The 27,294-nt window shown below is 32.5% G+C and overlaps 4 protein-coding genes across 6 annotated transcripts; all 4 read left to right on the forward strand.

Annotated features, from left to right (window-relative positions):
* Nucleotides 1-309: 309 nt before the first annotated feature.
* On the forward strand, nucleotides 310-4,100 carry LOC131033141 (glutathione S-transferase U21). Of its 3 annotated transcripts, none has more exons than XM_057964278.2 (2): nucleotides 310-711; nucleotides 813-1,260. In XM_057964278.2, the coding sequence occupies exons 1-2, from the start codon at nucleotides 388-390 to the stop codon at nucleotides 870-872; spliced, it is 384 nt and encodes a 127-aa protein (XP_057820261.2). In that variant the 5' UTR covers nucleotides 310-387; the 3' UTR covers nucleotides 873-1,260. The 3 variants fall into 3 exon arrangements, with proteins under 3 accessions (XP_057820261.2, XP_059075512.1, XP_057820260.2); XM_059219529.1 differs by lacking the exon at nucleotides 813-1,260 and adding an exon at nucleotides 3,564-4,100 and having other exon boundaries at nucleotides 316-711; XM_057964277.2 differs by having other exon boundaries at nucleotides 321-711; nucleotides 800-1,260.
* Nucleotides 2,366-3,689, forward strand: LOC131875397 (glutathione S-transferase U21-like). The gene is made up of 2 exons (XM_059219530.1): nucleotides 2,366-3,476; nucleotides 3,577-3,689. The coding sequence occupies exons 1-2, from the start codon at nucleotides 3,153-3,155 to the stop codon at nucleotides 3,583-3,585; spliced, it is 333 nt and encodes a 110-aa protein (XP_059075513.1). The 5' UTR covers nucleotides 2,366-3,152; the 3' UTR covers nucleotides 3,586-3,689.
* Nucleotides 4,101-8,132: 4,032 nt separating the features above from the next.
* LOC131033140 (probable glutathione S-transferase) lies at nucleotides 8,133-9,115 on the forward strand. The gene is made up of 2 exons (XM_057964276.2): nucleotides 8,133-8,523; nucleotides 8,664-9,115. Exons 1-2 carry the CDS (start codon nucleotides 8,146-8,148, stop codon nucleotides 9,006-9,008), a joined length of 723 nt encoding a protein of 240 aa, XP_057820259.2. The 5' UTR covers nucleotides 8,133-8,145; the 3' UTR covers nucleotides 9,009-9,115.
* A 7,887-nt stretch (nucleotides 9,116-17,002) lies between these two features.
* On the forward strand, nucleotides 17,003-18,271 carry LOC131033150 (glutathione S-transferase U19). Its single transcript, XM_057964287.2, has 2 exons — nucleotides 17,003-17,387; nucleotides 17,753-18,271. The coding sequence occupies exons 1-2, from the start codon at nucleotides 17,070-17,072 to the stop codon at nucleotides 18,107-18,109; spliced, it is 675 nt and encodes a 224-aa protein (XP_057820270.2). The 5' UTR covers nucleotides 17,003-17,069; the 3' UTR covers nucleotides 18,110-18,271.
* The last annotated feature ends 9,023 nt before the right edge of the window (nucleotides 18,272-27,294 follow it).

The raw sequence follows: 27,294 nt of genomic DNA on the forward strand, positions 1-27,294 counted from the left end.
TACATGGAAATCATTTAGGCTTAAAAATAATGGCATGAAAATTTTTAAGGTCTAATCATAGCTCCACCAGTGAGGTAGAGTGTTTTGCCATCATAGTCTTGAAATAGCAATAAATAGTTGAGAAAACATTAAATGGCTAATGTTCATGCTCAATAAACAATCAATTTGTTATTATAAAAATTATAAAATATAAAAATATTTAGGAGTCGAGATATTTTCATTTTACATATGACAGAAGTATTTGGGAGCAGACAAAGCAGACGGGTCAAACTTGGATGGCCATTATTATGGAAGTCATAGATTTTTTTCTTGCCCAACAAGGCAGACAAAGCAACTATAACTACATTAGAGATTTGTTCCTCTTCTGCAAAAAAGCTTCAGCTGGAGATGGCAGGCGAAGATGAAGTTAAGCTTCTGGGCTTTTGGGCCAGCCCCTTTGCTCTGAGAGTAATGATTGCTCTTGAAGAAAAGGGCATCAAATATGAGTATATAGAAGAAGATTTGTTGTCTAAAAAGAGCCCCCTGTTGCAGGAAATGAATCCTGTGCATAAGCAGATACCTGTTCTTATTCACAATGGCAGGCCTGTGGCTGAGTCTGCCATTATACTGCAATATATTGATGAGGTATGGAGCAATGGTCCGGCTTTCTTGCCATCTGATCCATATGACCAAGCTATGGCTCTATTTTGGGTAGATTTTATAGAAAAGAAGGTATGTGATTCATTTAATAGTTAACTTAAAAAATAATAATTAAAATCTGTTTTCAATAGAATTTCTTATAAATTGTTGCTTTCATCAGCTTATTGTTCCAGGGAGGTGTATATTTCGAAGTAAGGGAGAAGAACAAGAAGGAGGAAAGCGACAGTTTATAGAAAGTTTAGTAATACTAGAAGAAACTCTCAAAGGAAAAGATTATTTTGGAGGAAACACTTTTGGAATGGTTGATATAGCATTTGCTCCATTGATATGTTGGTTTCATATGTACGAAGTACTTGGAGAGTTTAAGATTATGTTTGAGAATAAATTTCCAAGCATTTTTCGCTGGATGAAGAGATGTATAGAGAGGGAGAGTGTCAAGAGAAATCTTCCACAACAAGAAAGAGTGCTACAATCCGTATTGCAATTTAGAAGGCATTCTCTTCTTGATGCTTAGTTAAAAAAAAATTCACTAAAGTTTATTTTTGTAATGCATCGAGTTGTGTTCTCCTTTAGCTTGTCATATGTGTTAAAGATTTTAGATATTACATCATGGTATGTTTATAGATGGTGTACAACAGTTTGATTAAATGATTATTGTTACAAGGCCAATGCTTGAAAGGGTTAAATAAAATAATGTTTTATTACAAGTTTTTTGGGTAATTTGTTGCAACATTCACATACAATAAAGCTGGTTGAGGAATAAGTCAAGTTAGGTGGAGTTGCTCTTTGGGAGATACAACCTTAAAACCTACTTATTGGCAGACTTTAGAACTTCTTCGGAGTTATTCCTTTTCACCTTTAGAAATCCAAAATAAAAATATTGAAAAAATACTTGTAGCATCATAAAGTGCTAGGAAATAACTTCCTTGATAATATATCATTTGTAAAAATACAAATTTGTATGCCCATGCTATACTTATTTCCATAAAAAAATGCTCTTTTAGGGCAATAAAAGCACATAGTCCAAGGCTAACAAATAAGCCCTTGGGACCTTGTCTCTTCTAGACATTAGACCTCATGGCCGACTTGGCAACAATTCTTTTTTATTATTGCTTCATATTTTACTTTCATTCTTCAGAGACATGTTCATATCCCTGATTTTATGCTTTACAAGATGAGACTTAAGCCTCGTAAAGCTTGATGGAAAGATTGGTAGTAGAATTGTGATGCCACCTTCAAGAATCATGTGTTAGTCTTCTATACATGGTTCTCACTTAGGTTTTCTTCTACTCTTAATGAGTTAAATTAGTGTTGGGGGCCCTAGTCCTCTCCTTACACTCGACTCTTCAAACTTAAAAGAAATTAGTAGTCAAGACTTCACACCGCAATTGCATGTGTTCTTTGTTGATTGTATTATCAAGGATTGCCTTACATGAATAGTTAGTTCACCTAAGTAAAGCCCATACCAAGTGTTTGGCTTTTTAGCAAACTTATACCTTTGAAGATATCATTTGGACTTGTCTTTGTGCTCAAGAATTCTAATAATGGATTTACATCACATTTTCTCATTTTTATCCAAATTTGTTCTCTTTAAGAATTTCTCCTTTTGGGTATGTGACCTTATGACCTACTTATATTAATAGATTTTGGAACTTTTTCAAAATTCCTTTGGAAATCTAGAATTGTGGCTATTTTTTGCATACAATAAGATCAATTGTAATTTCTTAATGATTAAAAAAAAGTACATAGTTTAGTTTGTGTACTTATATATAAGGTCTAGGCTAGAAAAGTTGCCTTGCAATTTCAATATCTACATGATTTACTCAATCATTTGAGAGTGTTGTATGTATGCATGAGCTGGGTTCATCCAATTGACATCACTTAGACTACCTCTCTTACTCCATGTAAGTGGTCACTCTTATAACCAACATTGTTTCTCTCTACCTACCTCCTATATAGCAACAACTCGACCCCCATGTCACTATCTCCTCCAACCCACCAACAACTATTCCCTACCTAAAGTTAGATTGCATCTCTAGATGAAAAATCATTTAAGCCTAAAATCTAAACATGACATCTCTACAGTAGTAATTGGGGCTAGCTTGCATCTAAACATGGAAAATCTTTTAGGTTAATTATAACTCCACCATTTAGGTAGAGTGTTGTTGTCATCATGGTCTTGCTATAGCAATAGAATAGTAAAGAGAACCTTAATTGCCTAATGTCCATCCTCAATAAACAACCATTTCTTTCTTCTAAAAATTATAAAATATATCTTAGAGTCGAGATATTTTCATTTTGCAGACGACAGAAACATTGAAAAAAATAATCAGTTTCTAGTAGGCATTGAGACGGATCAAAGTTGGATAGCCGCCATAACGCAAGCGACTACGTGAGCAAATTGACTGCTAACTTGCCCAGCAAAGCAGAAAAAGCAACTATAAATAAAGTAAAGGTTTGTGCTTCTCTAGCAAAGAAAGCTTCAGCCAAGATTGAAGGGAAAATAGCTTGAAATGGCAGGTAAAGATGAGGTTAAGCTTCTGGGCTTCTGGGCCAGCCCCTTTGCTCTGAGAGTCATGATTGCCCTTGAAGAAAAGGGCATCAAATATGAGTATATAGAAGAAGATCTATTGTCTAAAAAGAGCCCCCTGTTGCTGGAATTGAATCCTGTGCATAAGCAGGTACCTGTTCTTATTCATAATGGCAGGCCTGTGGTTGAGTCTGCCATTATATTGCAATATATTGATGAGGTATGGAGTAATGGTCTGGCTTTCTTACCATCTGATCCATATGATCGAGCTATAGCTCTATTTTGGGTAGATTTCATAGAAAAGAAGGTATGTGATCCAAAACGTATTTGATAAATTAGATCATTTATAGGATGTTTTTTATGAAATGTGATCTAAAGTTGTTGTTTTCCTCAGCTTATTCTTCCAGGGAGGTTGATATTTGGAACTAAGAAAGAAGAACAAGAAGGAGGAAAGCGACAAGTTATAGAAAGTTTGGGAATACGAGAAGAAACTCTCAAAGGGAAAGAGTATTTTGGAGGAAAGACTTTTGGAATGGTAGATATTGCATTTGCTCCAGTGATGTGTTTCTTTCATACGTATGAAGTACTTGGTAATTTTAAGATTATGTTTGAGGATAAATTTCCAAGCATTTTTTGCTGGATGAAGAAATGTAGGGAGAGGGAGAGTATCAAGAAATTACTTCCACAACAAGAAAAAGTGCTACAATTGGTAATGCAATTCACAAAGCGAGCTTAGTTAAACTTTGTTTCACTGAAGTTTACTTTTGTAATGCATAGAGATGTGTTCTCCTTTAGTTTGTAAAGTCTTAAATAAAGAGTTTAGATATTACACCATAGTATATTTATATATGGTGTATAATAGTCGGTTTCAATAATTATTGTTAAGAGGCCAACGCTTAAAGGGTTTAAATAAAATAATGTTTTGTTGTAAGTTTGTTGGGTAACTTTTTGTAACATTCACATTGAATAAGCTTGGTTAAGGAATAAGTGAGATTAGGTGCAATGTGCTTCCTATTTGATAAGACCATAAATCTATGTAAACAAAAGTGTAGACAAACAATAGTAAACAAGATCTAATTGAAAAATGAATAAAAATAATCATTAAATATATTGCACCATAAATTACCACTTCTTTCTTATTCCTTTAATGTTGTCAATACAAAGAAAATCCAATCTTTAAATACAAATCCTACTATAAATTTTGTAAAGTTCTTGGTTCTACCTCTAAAATCTGAAAATCCTCCCACAAATTAAATTTGTGAAAAAAAAGTCTAGAAGACTAATTTAGGAAAAGGGCTATTTAATTAATTTTACATTTGAACATAGATGGATCTAAAATTTATTCTATGAACCCTACACAACTAAATGAGTCCTAGGAGTGAATTTCAATACAAGATCACACTAGAAGCTAAATTATTAAGTCTAGAAAACTCTTTTTTTTTGTAAACTTCAACAAATTGCATCACAAATTGACACTTCTTCCTTATTAGTACAAATAATAAATAGATCCTAGGTGAGGATTAAATTAGATCGCATATGTCCTAATCTAACGACTTGAAATAAGAAAAACACATGATCTTAGTAGGCTTAATTATGCTAGTATAAAAAGGGACATAATAATTAAATAATTTGGTAATTCTTTTTTTATTCTAAAAACAAAAACTAAACAAGTACTTGGCACAAATGAGACTATTAATCAAGTACCACAAAATAAAAAGTATATATTCATTGGGTGCTTACTACAATACCTACCTAATCTTTTTTAATTCTTGTATTAGTTTTTTAGAACAAAGAGAAACACTGCTCCATTCAATTTATATTCTCTTCTTCCACAGTCAATTGTATTCATTATGTCTAATTACACATTGAGAAAACACTTTTAATATAATGTGTGCATTTGAGGTCAATCTTGTGTGTCATGTATAAGTGTCATAATCATAAGGTTTACCTCCTACTCGAGAAGGGTCAATCTCAAGGTCTTGCATGGTTGGTGATGTTGATCATAATTGTTTTACATGTTTTTGATGAAGAGAGTGTGTGAAGATAAGTTGCAAACTTGATGAGAAGGATGTAAGGAGCTTTATAGGAGATTTGTGTGAAGAGTTTGTAATCACTTTATGACATATTTATGATCAACATGTTTCAGGAAGAGATTATATAGCAAATTTTAAAGAGGAGCTCATAGAAAATTTGTGAAAGGAAGTATATGAATTGAAAAGATTGAATTTTCCATCATCCATCAAAGAAGCAACAATCAAGGTGGAACCTAGTTGTGATTTGTAAGTTGGTGCTTCCCAAAGGAGAGATTGATGTCTCTCTCTAAGTTGGTGCTTAGTTGTGGGGGTTGGTGCCTCCAATAGGTTGGTGCCTACAAACTAAGAGGATTGGTGTCTCTTGTGGGTTGGTGCCTACAAAGTTGTAGTCTGAGGATTATATATATATGATCAATGTTGTGTCGTGATTTTCTCTCATAAGGGTTTTCGCATGAATATTGTATGTCATTGTGTCCTTCTCATGCACATAATTATTGATTTTGTGCAAATGATGTTATTGTGATTGCTAAAGAATTGAACTAGTAAAAAGCTACATCATACTAATCCCCCCCCCTCCCACCTCAATATATTTGTGTGGTCTTCACTTTACTTCTTGCAAGTGTAAATGCCATTCCCTTAGCAAATGTTCCTTGAGGTTTGTGATCAATTATGGCAACTTCAAGTTCAATGCCAAAGTTGTCAGCATAGAGCTCATCACCAGTTGGTAGACAACCACCTTGCTTAATGTTTCGTATAAGATCCTTGCCAAGGTGCTTTCTATTCACATTTACCACATTTTGCCTTCAATTGTGTGCCTTTAGAAAATGGGTTTCACCAAAAGTATCTATGCTCTTGACAATATCATTTTTTATTTGAGAGGAAATAGAATGGGTTGAAGCATCCAAGAAACTCATTCTTCTTTTCAAGTTGAAGTTTGAAAAGTCTTATGATCATATAGAGTGGCATTTTCTTTAGTCATATTCAAGGCATTGGAGTTTGGAGAGTTCCTTCTATAAGTCAAGTAAACTATTTTTTATAATGATTACACTTACCTCTCCATAAGTAATAGATCATTTAAAAGAATTCGTCTTTATCACTCAATTAGGCAAGGTTGTCCTCTTAGTCCTACCTTTTATGTTCTTTCTATTGAAGATTTTGGTTATATCTATATGGATAAATCCTCCCTTGGATTAGTCAATGGTATTTCTATCACCTCTTTTCTACAATTTATTAATTGAAAATTTGTGGATAATCCATTTCTTAAATTACTGGAGGATTCTGGGAGTCATTTATATTATCTTTGTCATGCTTGGGTACTATTTTTCTTTCTCCTAGACCCAACCTTTAGTGGAGTAAAACAAAATGCTATAACCAAATCCCTTTCCCCATGCCTTCTTGGATGTAGCATAGATAATAGAAATGTATTGAAAATGGTAGATATTGAAATCTTTGGGGATTCCCTTTTCTTTTGCAAGCCACTTAAAAGAGCACTACAAGTATCTAGCAATATGAATTTATTATGTAGAGAAAATATCTCTACACATACCTAATCGATCTTCTCTTACATGAAAGTTTTGGATTTTTACTTATGTCCTTATGGCCACACATGTCTCTTTTCCCTCGCATTCGAGTCCTTCCAAAGCCACCTATGATAGGATGACAAATTTGTAAGAGATTTCCTTTCAACTAATGGAAAACAAAAGTGCGTGGTGTTTTTAATATTATTACAAGGTATTGAATTTTATTGTATTCACATTACCAATGTGCCCATCAAGATTCAAGGTTCATCTATTGTTTAAAACATAAGGGTTCATAGATTTGTAAAGTGGGTTGCTAATAAAAACATAAATGGGCTTTCCTTCAATGAAATAGTGTATTTGTGGCAATCCCCTAATTATCAACACCTCTAATTCACGTCATGTAGAGACTTCCAATATCAAATATATTAGAGTATAACATAAAGGAATCTATTCCATTAGGGACATTGTCTCTTCTAGAGATGATACTACATGGATTTCTTGGAAACAATTTTTTCTAATACAACAATACTTATAATATGTTTGTACAGATGTCTCACCTATAGTAGCAAGTATTATATGTCTTTTTATTCATATTTTTCTAGTTTATCAATGTGTCACTATACTTTTCTTTGAGCTACGTGTCCCCTCCCCTCTCCTCTAACCCATCTCCCTATTTAAGCCAGTCCCAATTCACAGAAACATTGATACAAAAAAATACACACAATCAAAGGTTAAAAACAATAACAATAATAGTAAATAACAATTCAATGAACTCTAGTATTCCTTTAATTCAATACCTACTAGTTGGGGGAACCGTGTAGATTCATGTTTAAACAATGAATCTTTACTATTTCCCTCATCAATTATTTTGTGACCAAATTAAATCAATATATTTATTGATGTTGGACCCATATTTTCCCATGTCTTCATCGAAGGCGACTTTATAGAAGTCTTCATCTCTAAGACAAATGACCCATCAATTAATGGGCCAACCTTGGTTAGTTGCCCTGCTGTGAAAAGAAAGAAGGATTCTTTTATAGTCCATGATGTCAGACGTCTTTATATGAGTTCACACATGGCGTATAGGAATATGGGACTGCCCCATACTCCTTGTAAGAGGCACCTAACTGTGCTACAAATGAAGCAGACATACTTTACCCCTTGTAAAATTTGAACTTATGACCTCTATTTCCAAAGCACAATTGACTTTGTGGTGCAATTCCATCTTTTTCAACAATGACCCACATTGATATTTCTGATAAAAAGCCAGTCTTTATCGTCCTTGCTTGTCTTTTAATTTCTGCCATACATCGTGGGGCTGTCGTTTTTGGATAGCTGTCATTACGCAAGCAACTACTTCAGCAATTGATTTTTTTATTGCCCAGTAAATCAGCCGAAGCAGCAATAAATACAACAGAAGTTTATGGTTCTCCTGCAAAGAAAGTTTCAGTTAAGATTGAAGGAGAAATCGCTGGAAATGGCAGGTGAAGATGAGGTTAAGTTTCTGGGCTTCTGGGCCAGCCACTTTTCCCTCAGAGTGTTGATTGGGCTTGAAGAAAAGGGCATCAAATATGAGTATGTGGAAGAAGATCTCTTGATTAATAAGAGCCCCCTGTTGTTGGAGATGAATCCTGTGCATAAGCAGGTACCTGTTCTTATTCACAATGGCAGGCCTGTGATTGATTCTGCAATTATACTGCAATATATTGATGAGGTATGGAGCAATGGCCCTGCTTTCTTACCATCTGATCCATATGATCGCGCCACGGCTCGATTCTGGATAGATTTTATAGGAAACAAGGTATGTGGTTCAAAACATCCTTAAGTCAAATTTATCAGTAATGGGCGCTTTTGAAGGTACTGATCAGTATTGCTGTTCAAATCCGTGAGTTTATAAGATATTTTTAATGGAATGTGGTGTAATATTGTTGTTTTCTTCAGCTTTTTGTTCAAGGGAGGTTGCTATACCGAACTAAGAAAGAAGAACAAGAAGAAGGAAAGCGACAAGTTATAGAAGGTTTGGAAATACTAGAAGAAACACTCAAAGGGAAAGAGTATTTTGGAGGAACTACTTTTGGAATAGTAGATATTGCATTTGCCCCACTGATGAGTTTCTTTCATACTTTCGAAGTATTGGGAGATTTTAAGTTTATGTTTGAAGATAAATTTCCAAACATTTTTGGCTGGATGAAGAAATGTAGAGAGAGGGAGAGCATCAAGAAAATACTTCCACAAGAAGAAAAATTGCTACAATGGGCAATGCAAGTCACAGGGCGTTCTGTTTAGGAAGTTTAGTTAAACTTTGTTTAATTAAAGTTTACTTTGTAAATGTGTTGAGTTGTGTTCTCTTTTAGTTTGTCATACGTCTTAAAGATTTTAGATATTATGCTATAGTTATGGTGTGCACTTATGGTGTGTAATTATAGTTTTATTATAAATTTGTTGGGTAATTTGTTGTAATGTTCGCATAGAATAAGTTCGGTTAAGGAATAAAATCTATAGAATTCAACAAGATTGTACCACAAATTACCACTTCTCTCTTATTACTTCAATGTTTTCAATAAAAAGAAAACCCAATCTTTAAATACAAATCCTACTCTAAATTTTATAAAGTTGTCTTGGGACTAAAATCTGAGATTCCTCCCACAAAAATTGAATTTGTGAAAAAAATCTTAAACACTAATTACAAAAATGGCTATTTTTTAATTAATTTTACATTTGAACATAAATGGATCTAACATTTATTCTAATATCCCTACACAAATAAATGAGTCTTGGGAGTGAATTTTAATGCAAGATCAGACTTAGAAGCTAAATTATTAAGTCTAGAAAAATCTAAAAAATAGAAAACTTCAACAATATTGCATCGTAAGTTGTCACTTCTTTCTTATTCTTGTAAATAATAAATAAATCTTAGGTGATGATTAAATTAGATGGCGTGTGTCCAATCTTATGACTTGAGATAAGAAAAAGCACAAACCTAAGTAAGCTAAAATATGCTAGTATAAAAAGGCACATAATAATTAATTGATTTGGTAATTACTTTTTTACTTTAACAACAAAAACTAAACAAGTACTTTGCACAAATGCAACTACTAATCAATTACCGCATGTTAAAAATATACATTGTTTGGGTGATTGTTGCAAGACCTACCCAATCTTCTTAATTCTCATATTGGTCTTTGAGAACCAAAAAAAACCCACTCCAATCCATTTATACCCTCTTCTTCCAAAATCAATTGTATTCATTATCTCTAATAACACATTGAGAAAACAATTTTCATATTATGTGTGTTTTGAGGTTAAACTTGTGTGTCATGTATATGTGTCATAGTCATAGTGTTTGCCTCCTAGTCTAGAAGGGTCAATATCAAGGTCCCACATGGTTGGCGATGTTGATCATCATTGTTTTACATGTTGGGATCACAAGAGTGCATTTTGGTGATCATGTTAAACCTCATATAACCTTCATTTTTGTAGTTTTATTAAATGTAACTCAATTAAATAGTTATAATCTTGAATTATATTAGAATTATACAATTGTATTACCTTAATTGTTTAACCTATACATGTTTATTGTGTGGATATCTCAATTTGAACACATAACATTGTACCCACCAAACTTAGTTGTGTAGCTCAAGCTACTTGTGATTCTCACTTGGACATGATGAATTTCTTTATGAATTCTACCCTCTTGGCATTTTATGGGTCTTTATCTCTTGCAAGTGTAAATGTAATCCCTTAACAAATGGTTCTTGAGGTTTGTGATCAATTATGACAACTTCAAGCTCATTCCCAAAGTTGTTGCCATAGAGCTAATCACTAGTTGGTAGACAACCACCTTGGTGAATGTCTCATATAAGATTCTTGCCAATGTTCTTTTTGTTCACATATGCCATATTTTTTTCATCACTTTGCATGCCTTTGGCAAATGGGTTTTATCAAAATTCTCTATGTTCTTGACAATATCATTATTATTTGAGAGGAATAGAATGGGTTAAAGCATTTAAGAAGCATGTTCTCCTTTTCAAGCTAAACTTTGAAAATTATTCTGATTAGATAGAGTGGCCTTTTAGTTTAGTCATATTTAAAGCACTAGGGTTTGGAGAGTTCTTTCTATAAGTCATATAAACTATTTTTTATGATGCTTATACTAGCCTCTACATTGATGATAGATCCTCTTAAAAAATTGGTTGTCCATTAGGCAAGGTTGTCCTCTTAATCCTACTTTGCATGTTCTTGCTATGGAAGATTTTGGAAACTGTATATATTTAAGTTTTTAGAGATTCCCTTTGCTTTTGCAAGCTGCTTAAAAAAGCACGCTTGCAAGTATCTAACAATATGGAATTCATTATGTGAGAATGTATCTCTATGGATATCCAACCCATTTTCTCTTCTATGAAAGTTTTACATTTTTACTTAAGTCCTTATGGCCACATATGTCTCTTTTTCATCTTATTCAACTCCTTTTAAATCCACCTATGATAGGATCATGGAAAAGCTCACAAGGGATTTCCTTTCTAGCTAATGGGAAATAATCTTGCACAATTTTTTATTGTTGTGTAAAAACAAAATATTATCTCTCCGGAGACAAAGGTAGCATGAGAATCATTGATGTGAATAGGAAAAGTAACATAATTTGTGCTAAATGGATTATCTATGCAACTAAAAGACTTAGATCCTAGAAAGACTCTTCTTGGGTATTGTATTGAACTTGGTGACCTTATAGCAAGTATTGTTAAAATGGTATTGAATTTATTGTATTCTCATCACCAATGTGTCCATCAATATTCAAGGTTCATTTATTGTTTAAAATATTAGGGTACATAGATTCATAAAGTGGGTTGCTAACAAAAAAAACATAAATGCGTTTTTCTTTAATGGAAAAGTATATTTATGGTGATCCCATAATTATTAGTACCTCTAATTTTCCCTAGTAGAGACTTCTAGGATTAATTCTATTGAACTATAATATAAAGATATCCTTTCCATTAGGAACATTGTCTAATCTAGAGATGAGAGCACATGATCTCCTTGGAAACAAAATTTTGACCATGTTTCTTCATATTTTCCTTCCATTGTTCATATATATGTTCTTATATTCAATTTTATTCTTTACAAGATAACACTTTAGCCTCCTAAAACTTGGTTGAAATATTAGTGATGGAATTGTGACTTTCTACCTTCAAGAATTATATGTTAATATTTTGTAAAGGGTTCTTAACCACTTTTCTTACAAGATAACACTTTAGCCTCCTAAAATTTGGTTGAAATATTGGTGATGGAATTGTGACTTTCTACCTTCAAGAATTATATGTTAATATTTTGTATAGGGTTCCTATCCACTTTTCTCCACTATTAATAAATGGTGATCCCATAATTATTGGTACCTCTAATTTTCCCTAGTAGAGACTTCTAGGATTAATTCTATTGAACTATAATATAAAGATATCCTTTCCATTAGGAACATTGTCTAATCTAGAGATGAGAGCACATGATCTCCTTGGAAACAAAATTTTGACCATGTTTCTTCATATTTTCCTTCCATTGTTCATATATATGTTCTTATATTCAATTTTATTCTTTACAAGATAACACTTTAGCCTCCTAAAACTTGGTTGAAATATTGGTGATGGAATTGTGACTTTCTACCTTCAAGAATTATATGTTAGTATTTTGTATAGGGTTCTTAACCACTTTTCTTACAAGATAACACTTTAGCCTCCTAAAATTTGGTTGAAATATTGGTGATGGAATTGTGACTTTCTACCTTCAAGAATTATATGTTAATATTTTGTATAGGGTTCCTATCCACTTTTCTCCACTATTAATAAATCAAATTAGTGTTGGACTTAGCTCTTCAAACTTTTCATTTATTGTGTTGACCTCACAACATTGAAGCTACATTAATCACTAATTTGGAGTGATAAATATTTTGTGATCCAACATCTTAAGAACTAAGACATTATAATCTAGTTGTCTTCCACAATAGCCTTTATCATTGTCACACAACAAGAGAGATTCAAGTACTATAAGACAGAAAGCTAAAAAGGATAGGTTGCGAGATTATGCAAAAGTATCTGTCAAGTGTCTATCTTTTGTACTATTATAATTTCCTAGCTAGGAACAATCATATCACATTATTATATAAGAGTAAATATGAGACATGTCATGGAAGTTACAAGACCCGCAACTACTCATCTTCTCCTTTGTTTTCTTGAAACATTGTAAACTGGCTACTCAAAACAACATTGCCATTGTCAATAGCTTATTCGGTCTGAGTTTGTATAAGATCAACACCCTTGTTTTGCTACTTTTATAATACAAAACATTGTTATTATCAAATTTGTCTTATTAAAATAAAAAAAAGTTTACAGTGCCACAAACAACTAAATGAAATGTTGTAGATGAAAAGTAATAAAACAATTTTCAATAAAAAGATACTGTGAACTATTAAACACTTACTCAAATTTCTTAAAAAAAATGAAATTCAACTAAAACCAACCTAATTAACCTAAAATTATGTCTGGCATGTTTTGTTTTCAATAATATGAATGATTGTGTATTTATACCACTTACACTTGCTATTCTTTTCTCATTCAATAATACATTTCTTTGTTGTGCAAACTTTCTGACTACAAGTTGGTCTCACACAGAAGTGAATTCTACCACCTAAGCTTTTTCTGCTCTCATTAGGTTCTAAGCACCACAGAGTCTTCAAGGAATGTCTTTAAAGTGTTGACTAAAGTTTCTAGAACTATAGGGCATAAGCAGAAATTTTCAGTATAAAAAATTCTGATTATGGATTTTAAAATTGATCCATAATCAGAATTTTTTATACTAAAAATTTTTGCGCTGAAGAGGAACAAATTCAATATAAGTCTCGCTAGATTTAAATTTTGACACCACTGAGTACATCCAAACTTAAAAATTAAAAACATCTCATATATTAAAATGCTCTAGAAATGAATATATGCAGCTCGATCTGGAAATGAATCTCCCTCAATCATAGGCCCACCCTTGTTTTCATATATATGAAATAATGAAATTGTCTCTCTCTTTCTTTATTTTGTAGAGAATATGAGTTATAAGTCGGTTTTCGTACTTAGGAACATTAAGAGGCAATGGAGAGGGTCTTAGTTGTTCCTTATTTTATCTTTTTTATTAACTTTTTGTTGATTCTTTGTCATGGATTCATTCAATATAATTAATAAATTCAACATCTATTTAATGTAATTGAGTCAGAGTTGCATAGATAGTATCCCCTTTCTTCTTAAGTTGATTAAATTGATTCACTAGTATGTTGAAAGTTTATAAGTCCAAATCGTCGTGGTATGAAAAGCATGGTAGAATGTCTATGTTTACTTGATGCATTTGAATTGTTTCTTTTGCAAGTCTTGTTATTTAGTTGATTTGTGTTTTTTCATAGAAATAAATATTAAAATCTATCTTCCAGATGAACCTTTCCTATTATAATCGGGTTCAAATTACTCAAGTAAATTGAATATAGGGTTCATTGTAAAGGACTGAAGTTCAAAGTAGCTACAGATTTCAAATGAGTTTGGTTTTCATTGTTTTGTGAAATAGAACATTTAAACAAATTTTCAGTATTATGGAAAAAAAATTGAAAGAACAACTTGTAAGAATTTAAGTCATTAAAAGTTTAAAAAAAACTTAGAATCTAAAAGAAATATAGACACTATCATATCTAAGTTGAAGAGGAACAAAATCAATTTTGATTTGGGAACATTGCTTGAATCATTTTATTATAGAACAAACTCAGTATAAGTCTGACTAGATTTAAATTTTGACACCACCAAGTACATCCAAATTTAAAAATGAAAAACCACCTCTTCTTTTAAAATGCTCTAAAAACGAATATATACAACCTGATGGTTGCTGGAAATGAATTATGTGCATTATATTGCAATGTATTGATGAAGTATGGAGCAATGGTCCTGCTTTCTTACCATCTAATCCATATGCAGAGACCTTGCTCGATTTTGGGTAGATTTTATAGAAAAGAAGGTCAATCTAAAAAGTCTTTAGTAGTTATTTCAAAATTGAGAGGGAGAGTGTCAAGAAAAAACTTCCACAACAAGAAAGAGTGCTAGAATCAGTAATGTAATTTAGAAAGCATTTTGTTCAAGTGTAGTTAAACTTTGCATTGCTAAAGTTAATTTTTATAATGCATTGAGTTGTGTTTTACTTTAGTTTGTCATAGGTGTTAAAGATTTTAGATATTACATCATGGTGGCATGTTTATATATGGTGTACAATTGTTTGATTAAATAATTATTGTTAATAGGTCAATATTGAAGGGGTTAAATAAAATAATGTTTTATTACAAATTTGTTGGGTAACTTGTTGCACACTAAGCTTTGACTTCTTAAATGACTGGTGTAGGCCCATTTGTTCTCTCAAATTTATCTCGTTCAATACTGTTAATATTTGAGTTCAAACATTATTCCCACCCAGAATTTTCGTTGATGCACGCATAAAACAAAGTGGATGGAAAAATCAATTCCTGATTATGTCACTATTGCCATGGAATGGCTTCATACCATTGAAGGATTTTTACAGCCCAACCTAGCATAGCATAATAATTGTCATAGACAAGGTACCTGAACAGTTTTATCAAATACCTCAAAGAAATATGGTCTCATTGAATGTTGTGATTGTGGGGATATTGAGAAACTAGATTCATCGAAAAGGATGTAGAAGCTTTCATCTACTATGAGAAAATGCTTTATCCTTAATTTGAATTACCAAAAAAAAGGGCATAAAAGCTCCAAACCTTGACCAATATGTTAGATGGATCATCATTTAATAGATTGTTCTCATATCAATGGTTCACAAACACTTTTCAATATTTTCAATTTCATTGTGATATAATATGTTATTGAATGTACTTGATGTAGAATAATAGATAGACCTTTTGTAATCTTGATATATTACTTGTGGAGTGGACTTCAATTTTTTTTTTTTAATATTTTGATTTTTCTTTAAAACCTCTGAAGAAGCAGTTTCATCAAATAAATAAGGTAGTCTTGAGATTGTTGAAAGTTGTTTTTTAATTCTTTTTTGGATAACAAATATGAATTTTTCTTTGTTTTCATATATATGGAAGAACGAAATTGTCTCTCTTTATTTATTTGTAGAGAACAATAGTTATAAGTTGGTTTTTGTGCTTAAGAGGATTAGGAGGCAATGGAGAGGGCTTCAATTGCTCCTTATTTTTCTTTTTTTATTAACTTTTTATTGATTCTTTGTCATAGATTCATTTGGTATGATTAATAAATTGAATCCTTGTTTTCATAAGAAACATCTATTTAATGTAATCGAGTCAAAGCTGCAAGGATAGTATCCACTTTATTTTTGAATTGATCAAAGTGCTTCACTAGTGTATTGAAGGTTTAGAAGTGCAAGCAGTAGTGGCTTGATAAACATGGATAAAATGCTTATATTTATCTGTTACTTTTAGTCACATTCCTTGGGAGTGGAATGGCATTGCAGATTGTTTGGCCAAAATGAGCTTCTAATCCAATGCAGAGTTGGAATATTGTGGATAGGGGACAATTATCTCTGGAAATGTCTCATATGTTGGACAATTTAGTGGACACTGACAGGGCTGTAACATTTGCTCTTTTTGCTGGGCGGTTAGCCCTTCTTGCATTGTATCTCTTTCTGTGATTGAATAAATTTTTACCAGTCTTTAGTTGACTTGATGCATTTGAATTGTTGCTTTTGAAAACCTTATAATTTAATTAATTTGTTTTTTTACTACCATCTCGTTCTTCAAGATTGCTTATGAAAAATTTGTAGTGAAAATCCTACAACAGAACAGAATTCAAATTACAAAATAATAATTTAAGTAACATGACTTAAAATCCTACAACAGAACAGAATTCAAATTGCAAAATAATAATTTAAGTAACTTTCTTTAAAACTTGTATTTACTTAATCAAAAACATGACTTAAAAAAAGTCCTTATGATAAGAAAGAAAACTTTACATTGTTATTTACAAATGAACAAAATTGACCTCTGAGATAATAAGATTCCATTGAAATATCTTGTACATTTTACATGATTTATGAATTAACTATCAAAGACTTTTTGGATCACAAAGGACAGAAACATTATTTTAAATATGTCTGAGGCCAATAGTCATAGAGACGGGTCAGATTTGGATAGCCATCATAATGAAAAAAATACGTCCAACATTTGACTTAGTTTTTATTTGCTCAGCAAAGTAGACAAAGCTTCCACAACTATAACTACAGCAAAAATCATTTCTTCTTCTGCAAAGAAAACTTCAGTCAAGATTGAAGGAGAAGTAGCTAGAAATGGCAAGTGAAGATGAGGTTAAACTTCTTGGCTTTTGGGCCAGCCCCTTTGCCCTGAGAGTGTTGATTGGGCTTGAAGAAAAGGGCATCAAATATGAGTATGTGGAACAAGATTTGGCATCTAAGAGCCCCCTGTTGCTGGAAATGAATCCTGTTCATAAGCAGGTACCTGTTCTCATTCATAATGGCAGGCCTGTGGCTGAGTCTGCCATTATACTGCAATATATTGATGAGGTGTGGAGCAACAGTTCAGTTTTCTTACCATCTGATCCATATGACCGAGCCATGGTTCGATTTTGGGTAGATTTTATAGATAAGGTATGTGGTCAAAAACTTTTTTGTATCGTTTTTTAGTTTCAACAATTTTTATTGTATTTAATGGTTCATCGTCAAAAAAAATTGTCGTCTTCATCTTCATGACGGATCAGTGAATATGATCCAAAATGTTAATTAATGTTATCAGATTTTCGCAATCCATGTTAATATCATTTAGTTGCTTCTGAATTTGATTGTGAAACTTTTTTAGCATTGACGTTTTAGATCACACTCCATGATCCATCATCTTACAATCTTGCATAATCTGACATTGTCTAAACATTCTGATGATGATGAAAACATTGATACTTAAAAAATTACACAATCAAATCCAAAAGCAACTAATTACTGATTATTATTTTTCTCAGCTGATTGAAGCAGGAAGGTGCATATGGTTAAGTATAGGAGAAAAACAAGAAGAAGGAAAGCGACAAGCTTTGGAAATTTTAACAATATTAGAAGAAAATCTCAAAGGAAAAAATTATTTTGGAGGAAACACTTTTGGAATGGTAGATATTACATTTGCCCCATTGATATGTTGGTTTCCGATTTATGAAACTATTGCAGATTTTAAGTTTATGTTTGAGGATAAATTTCCAAACATATTTTCATGGATGAAAAAATGTATTGAGAGGGAGAGCGTAAACAAAGCACTTCCACAACAAGAAAGACTGCTACAAATGACAACTAAGCTCAGAATTATTTTGCTTCGGGATCAAGCTTAGTTATATTTTATTTCACTTAAATTTATTTATGTAATGCATTAAGTCATGTTCTTCTTTAGTTCATCATATGTGTTAAACATTTTAGATATTGCACCATAGTATATTTATATACGGTGCAAAATAGTCTGATTACATAATTATTGGTCACAGGCCAATATTGAAGGTGCTAAATAAATATTTTATTCAAAATTTGCTGGATGATTTATTGTTACATTAAAAATAATAAGTTTGATTATAGAATAAGTGGAATTAGGCAATGTGTACTTCATATTTTATAGGATAATAAATAATGTAACTTAAAGTGTATAGAAACAATAGTAATCAAGATCTAATAAAAAAAGTGTGTAGAAATAAACTTCAATCAATTTGCACCAATCTTTTGACAAGTATTTTTTGATGAATCCAGTACATAGATCAACCTTTTTATACTTCATCTTGTTGTGCATTTCTTCTAGGTAAATCTTTCTCATGTTAAATATACAATTGCCGAACCTCCCTTTACAAACACTTTTAATCTTCTTGTTGTATTAGCTACTACTTTACATTCTTATTATTTTTCTATATCTTCTCACTTTATCTTGCAACTAGTGTATGTACTCTACAAATGCCTCTACATCATCACTAACCAATTCTCTAATTGAGAACTATACCATGTCTTAAACCCCCTTGCAATCTCTACCATAAATAATTTACTAAACTCTTATAGGAAAACTTTGCCTGTGATAAATCCAAGTTTCATTAGTTGGGAATAATGCATCTCAATTTGTTTATTATCAAATGGTTGCTTATCACTTTAGTCTACCCATTTGTTTGAAGGTAGTATGCATTAATATAGTTTAATTTAGTCTTTCCAAAAAAATTAAGCAATACACGTACCTTAGCATCCAAATCTACCAATGCTTTCCTCATCCATCTTCAATTAATCTTTACATCACCTAGAACAAGATGCTTGCAACATCTTTTTGGTGGTTTTGGTGGTACTTCTTGCTTGTTGTGTTGTATTTAATTCCTAATGCTTATTACAATGCTTAGTGAATTTCTTAAATTTTTCAAATGTAGTTTCTTCTTCCACAAAAGTAGTCATTTCCTTCAATACTAGTGCTTCATTTTTTGGCAAGTAGGCTCTATGATCATTTTCCCTCTTTTTTTGTTTAATAATTTGGGTATATTTTTTCACTATCAATTCATGAGCCTTTCTCAATGGGTAAACCATCCATATCTTCCTCTTTTATCTCATCTATTGCCATCCTTCCCTATTGTGATATTTTTATCACCCCTTATCACCAACACTACTTTCTTCTTCTTTTATTCTCTTTTTCCTTAATAACTCTTTCGTCTCTAAGTTTTTTCTTTCTCTAGTTGCTTCTCCATTAAATATTTTTATTCCTTTTCTTTTTTACTATAAATCTTTTTTTCTTTGGCACCTCCAAATATTTAGAGGGTTGTCCTAAAGTAATTTCATTATAAATTTGGTTTATATCGGTGCATTAGATTTAAGCATTTCTTTACTCTTAGTAGGAGTCTGATTGCTCTTGTAATGCTATGTAGCTCTTGAGCAACCAAAACAATTATGGTTAGAAACATCACAAAACCCACTGGATTTATTTTTTTCCTCTCTAAAGTCATTTGCATGATGTCCTAGCTTGCCACATTTATAACAAATGAAATATCATCTTCTTCTAGATAGCCTCAACCCATTCCTTTGTCATGTCCTCCCCTAACTCATCATGTTGTGAATTATTATTGTTATAATCATTTCAATAACTAGAAAAGGTTTATCTTTTATGAGTTACAATGTTGCATTTTTAACTAAATTGATATTATTTTTTCAATTAGGTTATTTATAGGGCCACATTTTTATATTTGGTAGGTCCCTTCTTCCAACCTTTTTTTTCCCTCTCATGCCTCTATGATATGTTTTATTATTGTAGCATATTTTTATTGCACCAAGGTTTGTGATCTTTTTCGTATCCCAATCAAAAAAGTAAGAATGGACAATAAATGGTTTTGTGATCATCTTGTTCATTGCAACTACCATAGAACACACTTTTTAGCCTACATGGAAGTTCTAGAAAGCTCAATTTTACCACCATAGCCCTTATTTTCCTTTATATGATTGGGTAATCATTCCTCATATGAACCTTCTTTGGAATAGTAATAAAATCAAATATTTTCTTCTACTAAATGTCATTTTCTAACTATTCTCTCCTCTAGAAAAGGTGTATTGTTAAATATTTAATTGTTTCAATTCTAATTTTAACTTTACTATCTCTATATTCTCTTGATTTTACATTTTTCAAGGTTGGGGCTCAATTTGTAATGTTATTTAAATAAATTCTTCACATGTTTGAAACACTCTCCCATCTAAGGATGCTCTAATTGAAGGCAATAATACCAATACAAACCATTTCACCATTTTATTTTTAAGCAGGCTCATCCAACTTCTTACAAACTCCTTTAAATTATTTATTAAATTCTCTAATTGGTTCTCCTTTTTTCTACATCTCCCTCATCTTTCTTACACTCTCTAAGAGAATTTCTAGAGAAAAAAAAAATTAAGAACTCCAATTTTATCTGCCCCATTTTTTTCATGTTCAAGACAAGTTTTTATGTACCATTTAAGATATTCATCCCTTAAATTGACTACTCAGATCATAATGTTTGGTTTGGTTATCTCTTAATCTATTTATTTTCCTTATAAACTTTAAGACAGAGGTATTTTCTAAGATCTCTTTGGTGTTATTTCCAAAGATAGTAGTTTGTGTGTTTTCAATCCATTGATTGAGGTTCCTCTAATTTATCATTGTTCACTTCAAAGTTTTTCCTATACTCAACTTTTTAATTTTACCTTTTATTACATTCTTATGCTCCTTATCCCTAAGTTCGTGGGTTTTCTTACTACATATTTTAACTCTCCTTTAATTCACTAGTTTCCTTGACTTTCTTTCATCTCTATGCAATTTTATCTCAAATAATTATCTTCACAATCAACAAAGGATATTTTATCTCTATTTGTTTAGTTTAAAATGACTTGCCACATATATATTTACTATAAACTCTTCTTGTATTGAAGTCCACCTCTTTATGGTGTCTTTTCCATTTAGGTAATAATTTTTCATTATTAACATGATATTCTCTTAACTTATATATAGTGTTCTCTAGATTTTCATCGATCGATTGAATGAATGATTGATTGATTATGAAATATACAATGAAGTGTCTTTCTTATAAAGAATAGGTTGAGGAATAGAATTAGACAACATCATGGCATGCGTCTTAGTCCTTGTAGTGTCATAAAATTGTGTCTCCTGCAATTTTAACCACATTTTAGGTCCTCACCTCGGCAACGAAATCTTCTTCCCCAACCAAGACCTATTTTTGCATTTTCACCCCTTGCCCCCTTCATGTTTGAGCCCTGAGATAGCCTTAGGACCCTGTCTGAGCCCCAAGATAGGGTAGGATAGGGGCGTGGCACCCCTGTCCCACCCTCTTAGGGTGGCCCCAAGATAGGTCCCCCCAGCCCAATCTGCATTTCGGGATCCTAAATCTCCCCAATGTCAACCTTTTGTGAGATGAATTAATCTTCAAGAGGCATGTATAAAAGGAAGTTGGTTTTCTCATTTGCATAAGGAGGAATGGGAGGCAAATTTAAAGCGAAGGGGTGATAAGAAAGCATAGGCAAAGATATACATTATCAAGCACTCAAGCATTCAAGTCTTCTTCATTCATCCATTGGAGCAATATTTCAACATTCATTTGCAAGCATGTATGTGTGTTAGGGTTTTGTCATGTTACATGTCATTCCATGCAACACTTGTGATTACATTCAAGAAGCAAGGCAATCATCATTGACAAGTTACAGATCTACAAGGTATACATTTCTATTGTTTACATTCAAGCATTTGCAATTCCTTTCTTTCAAGGTTGATTCCTCAACTAGAGTTTGACTGAGGAAAACCCCTATCCACAACCCCTTTTCCTCTATTTTATCTGTGTAGGTTGCAGGTGTGTAGCTATAATTGCAAGTTTTGGCTTCATTTCCAGAGATGGAAGAACCCTTTTTGTTTCACAGATTTTATGGAGGACCATGTACATTCCCGCCACGGTCTCGACAATTTTTCTCCAAATTTGCAGGGTAGATCCGTATCGGTCTAATTAGCTCATATCCGAAGTTACAATGCGATCTCTAATTAGTAGCTCTCCATTTCACTCATTTTCTCTTTCTTTTCCACATAGTCAACAAGTCAACTTTCTCATTTACAAAAGAGGGTAAATCACAGTTCAACCCTTGCAATCCACTTGGAATTCACATCCTTGTTTCCCTTGGATTTGGATCTAGTGGATTCAAGCCCCTCTTTTGAATATAAATTACGTCCAAGTGAAAATCATCCTAGTGGCTTCCTTTCTCTCTCCTAGGTGGGGAGTCACTAGGATCCAATTTTCTACTTTACAATCCTATACAATGAGGCAACTAAAGTGTCAATTATTAAATGACCTAGGTAACTGAAAGTAAATATAAAAAGATAACATAAGATAAGATCTTATGACAACTAACACCTTCTAGAAAGATTCCCTAGGACCTAAGTAAAATTAAGTATGTGAATAGGACCCGCTAGGTGAATTAGTTAGGTAAAAAATTATTTACATCAATAATGTTGGAAAATGAGGTTCACTAGTTTAACCATGTAAGCTAGGGATCAAACCCATTTATCACACATCACATTATGGTAAATGAAATTCAATAGGTTCAACCTCAAAACTTATTAGGAAAGGGGCTAAGCACAAATCAAATTCACTTACCTAATTTTAATATTAATTTTGAAATGATATGAATTGAAATTCAAGAAGTGGGGTTGATAATGTAAAATTGACAATGATCAACATGCATTGAGAGTTTCAAAATAGATATGCAAATATCAAGTACAGATCTAGAAATGGGAAGCCAAGAGGAACCTATTTTTTAAATATAAGTTTAGATATGCATATCAATGATGTTGGGCAACCTTGACACAAAAGTGTGAGATGAGGATATCAAAAATAGTTTTGAAACCAGGATGTCGATGTGATTATCTTTATAAAATTTCATTTGAAAAGTGTCAATCACTGATTCTATGTGACCTTGACCTATACTTTTCACTTCTTTAAAATTTGGTCTTGTGTGTCTTAGTCTGCTCTTTCCAAATCTATATTTGTTCTTTCTTAAATTTGTCACCTGCACACACAAGAGGGAAAAATGTTGTTGGGTAGATACCTTTACCTAGGTCAAACCCCAAGTTTTAAAATAACTCTTATGATGAATGAAATAGAAAAGAGAGTGTGCCTTAATGGGGCAAAGACAAGAACTGAAATTGAAAGATATACCTTTATGGATCATCTTTGATTTGAAGTTCATGAAAAGGTTGATGTTGTTATGTAGGAATTCATGGATGTATTCATAATAACTTAATCAATGTGGATGTCATCTTGGATGCTTGGAATCTAAATACTTGACCTCTTCTTGAATGCTTTAATGATGCTTGACTACTTGCTCACTTGAATTTAAAGTTCTCTTGAGAGTATGTAATCGAGAGATGTTTCAAATGAGGGGGTAAGACTTTCTTTTATAGGTCTTGCTACAAGATAGGGTTACCGTTGCACCAAAAGATCGACCTATCAATGCCTGATACAACCACTAGATTTATAGAGTCCACAGGAGGCTATTAAACCATGTCGTGAATCCCCATGAGGGACGTTGGCCCACTGCCAACAACCCCCCTCCCAGCGTCACTCGTTGTGGCCTGCGTGATTCAAACCTATGACCAAGCTCTAACACCACTTGTTACAAGCTAGGGTTGTCATTGCACCAAAAGATCAACCTATCAATGCCTGATACAACCACTAGACTTATAGAATCCATAGGGGGCTGTTAAACCATGTTGTGAATCCCCGCAAGCGATGCTGGCCCACTGCCAATATGTCTATCCTCATGAAATGTATTAAAACTTATGAAGAAGGTTGACATTAAAAAACATTCTTACTCAAATATTCTTTACCATTAAAGGGTTCAAAAATAAACCCTTTTATTCTGAACAAGGGTGTTAGGCATCCTTCACCAAGAGGTCAAGGGCAATAGGTGTCCTTGACCAAGAGGTCAAGTGTGCTAATAATGCTTGACCAATCTTTTTGGGTTGAGCCAAGGTCTAGGAATTAGAGAAAAAGATAAGGATCATAGATTTGACATTGGTGTGAATGTAATCAAGCATAATCACAACACTGAGGAAAAAAACACCAAAGTGAGGCCTAAGTGCTTGTATGAAATTGCAATTTGATACAATTTATGATACTACATTTATCCCCCACTTTAGAAAGAGTATGAACTTACGCTCATACTCTCATTAAAGTACAAAATAGAATTGAAATACTTTTATCAATATAGTAAAGGGACAAGAAACACCAAGCCCCTAGGGACTTAGGATCTTATTGTTTCTATGTCTGAATGTCATAAATGTATTAAGATCATTAGCAAATAAGAACTAATCACCGATTCTCAACTTATTAACAAACATCAAACATAATCAATGAAAATCAATACAGGAAATGAGAAATGTATTCAAATAGAAACTCCCTCATTCTGCATCTTTGCTTCCATTGTTCTTCTCCAATTTGCGTGGTTCATGGCTCTCAGGTATTGCTCCAATTTCCTGCATACAAATACTTTGAAGACTCTCATTTTTGTGATTCTCAAAATTTCAATGTTGTGATTCTAAAATAAATTGAGCAAAGAGGTTGAATTTATAGATTTTCAACACAAAGGAGGTGAGAAATAGAACTCAAGTGTTGATTGATAGATAACTGATTTAGATTGATCAATGAACTCAATTGATTGATTTGTTAACTCATTTGATTGAGTAGCCAACTGGATTGATTGAAAAGTGAACTGAATAGATGGATTAGTAAACTCATTTGATTGACCAGAAGACTGAATAGACTAGGGAGATGACTGAATTGATGGATTAGAAGACTAAATTGATTGATTAGAAAACTGAATTGATTGATTAGAAGAATGAATTGATTTTGAGTTAAAAAGGATGGTTGATGAGTTAACTGAGTTAACTGATTAGACAACTGATTTAATCAATCGATTATGATTTTAGCGTGTGTTGTAGGAATTTGAAATTGAATATGATTTTCATTTTCAATTTGAATTTGAATTTGGTCATTCAAATGCTGAAATGCACATGAAATTAACTGAAATTCAAATTTGGGGAAAATATGAATTTGATAATATGAAATTAGATGAAATTATATGAAATTCAAATTTGGGAGAAATTAGATGAAATTAGATGGAATTAATTGGAATTATAATTTGGGGAATTGGAGGAATTTAATTAATTAATTTAAATAATTTAAATGAAATTATTTAAACTTAGAAAATAGAATTAATTAAATAATAAAGATTATTTAAGTAAGAAAAATGTTGTAATTAATTAAATAATTGAGATATGGTTAACTAATTAAAATGATTTGAGAATAGAAATAGAATAATTAGAAGTGTTGAAGGGCGATGATTAGAAGAAATAGTTAGTTTAATCAAATAATTATAGAATTATTTAATTAAATAGATGAATAATTAGTGTAGAATTAATGAGACATTTTTAGATGTCTACACTTGTCAATCTATTATCAAGATAAAAGGAGAAACAAATGAAGAGAAGAGAGAGAAGAAACGATATTACTTCTTGGTCTAGGAAGGATATGCTTACTATGAGTCATGTTGACACAAGGAAAGAAAAAAACTTGACTACAAAATGGGTGCTACAGATTGCACAAAGCATGAAGATTACAAAACAAAGCCTCATCTTGTAAAGTAATTTGAATAAAGATCGACTACATGTTATGGTGTGTGATCAAAGTGTACAACCCAAACCTTGATGGTGTATGCACAAAGTGTAACAAAGAGTAGTGTATGCCCCCACATTAAAGCGATTATACATATGCCTTACCAAGAACAATTGCTTTAAGGTAACATAAATAAATCTAAAAGACAAGCATGTTACAATATTGACATGTGCCCAAGAATGACAAAATCAAAGGTGATGGTTAACAAGACACAAAGAAAGAGAACATAAGGGATCCACTAACTAGGATCTATATGCACATCAGATAAATCATGTATATTAAGTATGATTGTAATGAAATGACCTCATCCCCCAAAGGTAGTGTAACTACAAGCATGATTGAAGAAGAGAACATAAGATGAACAATAAAACTCTTTTTGTGTCAACATGGAAAATGCCAAAAGGATAGATCGCAATGCTTTGCATCATCCCCAAGTAGACAATAAAAAAGCATGTTTACAACGAGAGCAAATTTAAGACATAACATGAATATGACATATAGAAGAAATGAGATAGAATAGAAGTGTTGCAAGGTGTGCACCCTTGGTCTCCTTGTGTTGTGCAGCATGGTGCTCGGGTTTGTGACATGAGTTAACCGCCTCCTATGGATTCTATAAGTCTGGTGGTTATATCGAGCATTAATATAGGTCGATCTTTTGGTGCAACAACAACCATATTTTTAACAACTGGTATCAGAGCTTGGTCACAGGTTCAACCCCCTCACTTGTGATGGGGCGGGGGGGGGGGTATTGTTGCAAGGTGTACCCCCTTAGTCTCCTTGTGTTGTGCAACACAACACTTTGGTTTGTGACATGGCTTAACCACCTCATGTGGATTCTATAAGTCTAGTGGTTATATCGGGCATTAATAGCTTGATCTTTTGGTGCAACCATAATCACACTTGTAACAAGAAGAATGTTGTAATAGTTCTAGTCCCTTTGTTACCTTGTGACAACTAAGCAACAAGGGTCATTCAAAGAGATCATAATGTAGCACAAAGACTCATCAAGCATCACATCATGAGGGAAACACGTCATATGCAACCAAGAACAAAAAAGAGTCTATTGCACAAGTGAAGCTAGTCTAAAAAACCATCCCCCTCCCAATCTTTCTTGACATCACTTAGGGATAGTGGAAAAGATGTAAGAGGAACCATAACAATTTTGGTAGAGGAGCTACTGCAAGTTACAAACAAGGACCATGTTCTAGTGATGAATCACTTTGTTTGTCACTAGGTGCTAGGATTAAAGCTTTTGAAAATATTGAAGATAGCTCATGATTAATCTTAATAACCTCATACATATCATC

Source organism: Cryptomeria japonica, chromosome 4 (genome assembly GCF_030272615.1).
Source record: "Cryptomeria japonica chromosome 4, Sugi_1.0, whole genome shotgun sequence".
Taxonomy (NCBI): Eukaryota; Viridiplantae; Streptophyta; class Pinopsida; order Cupressales; family Cupressaceae; genus Cryptomeria; species Cryptomeria japonica.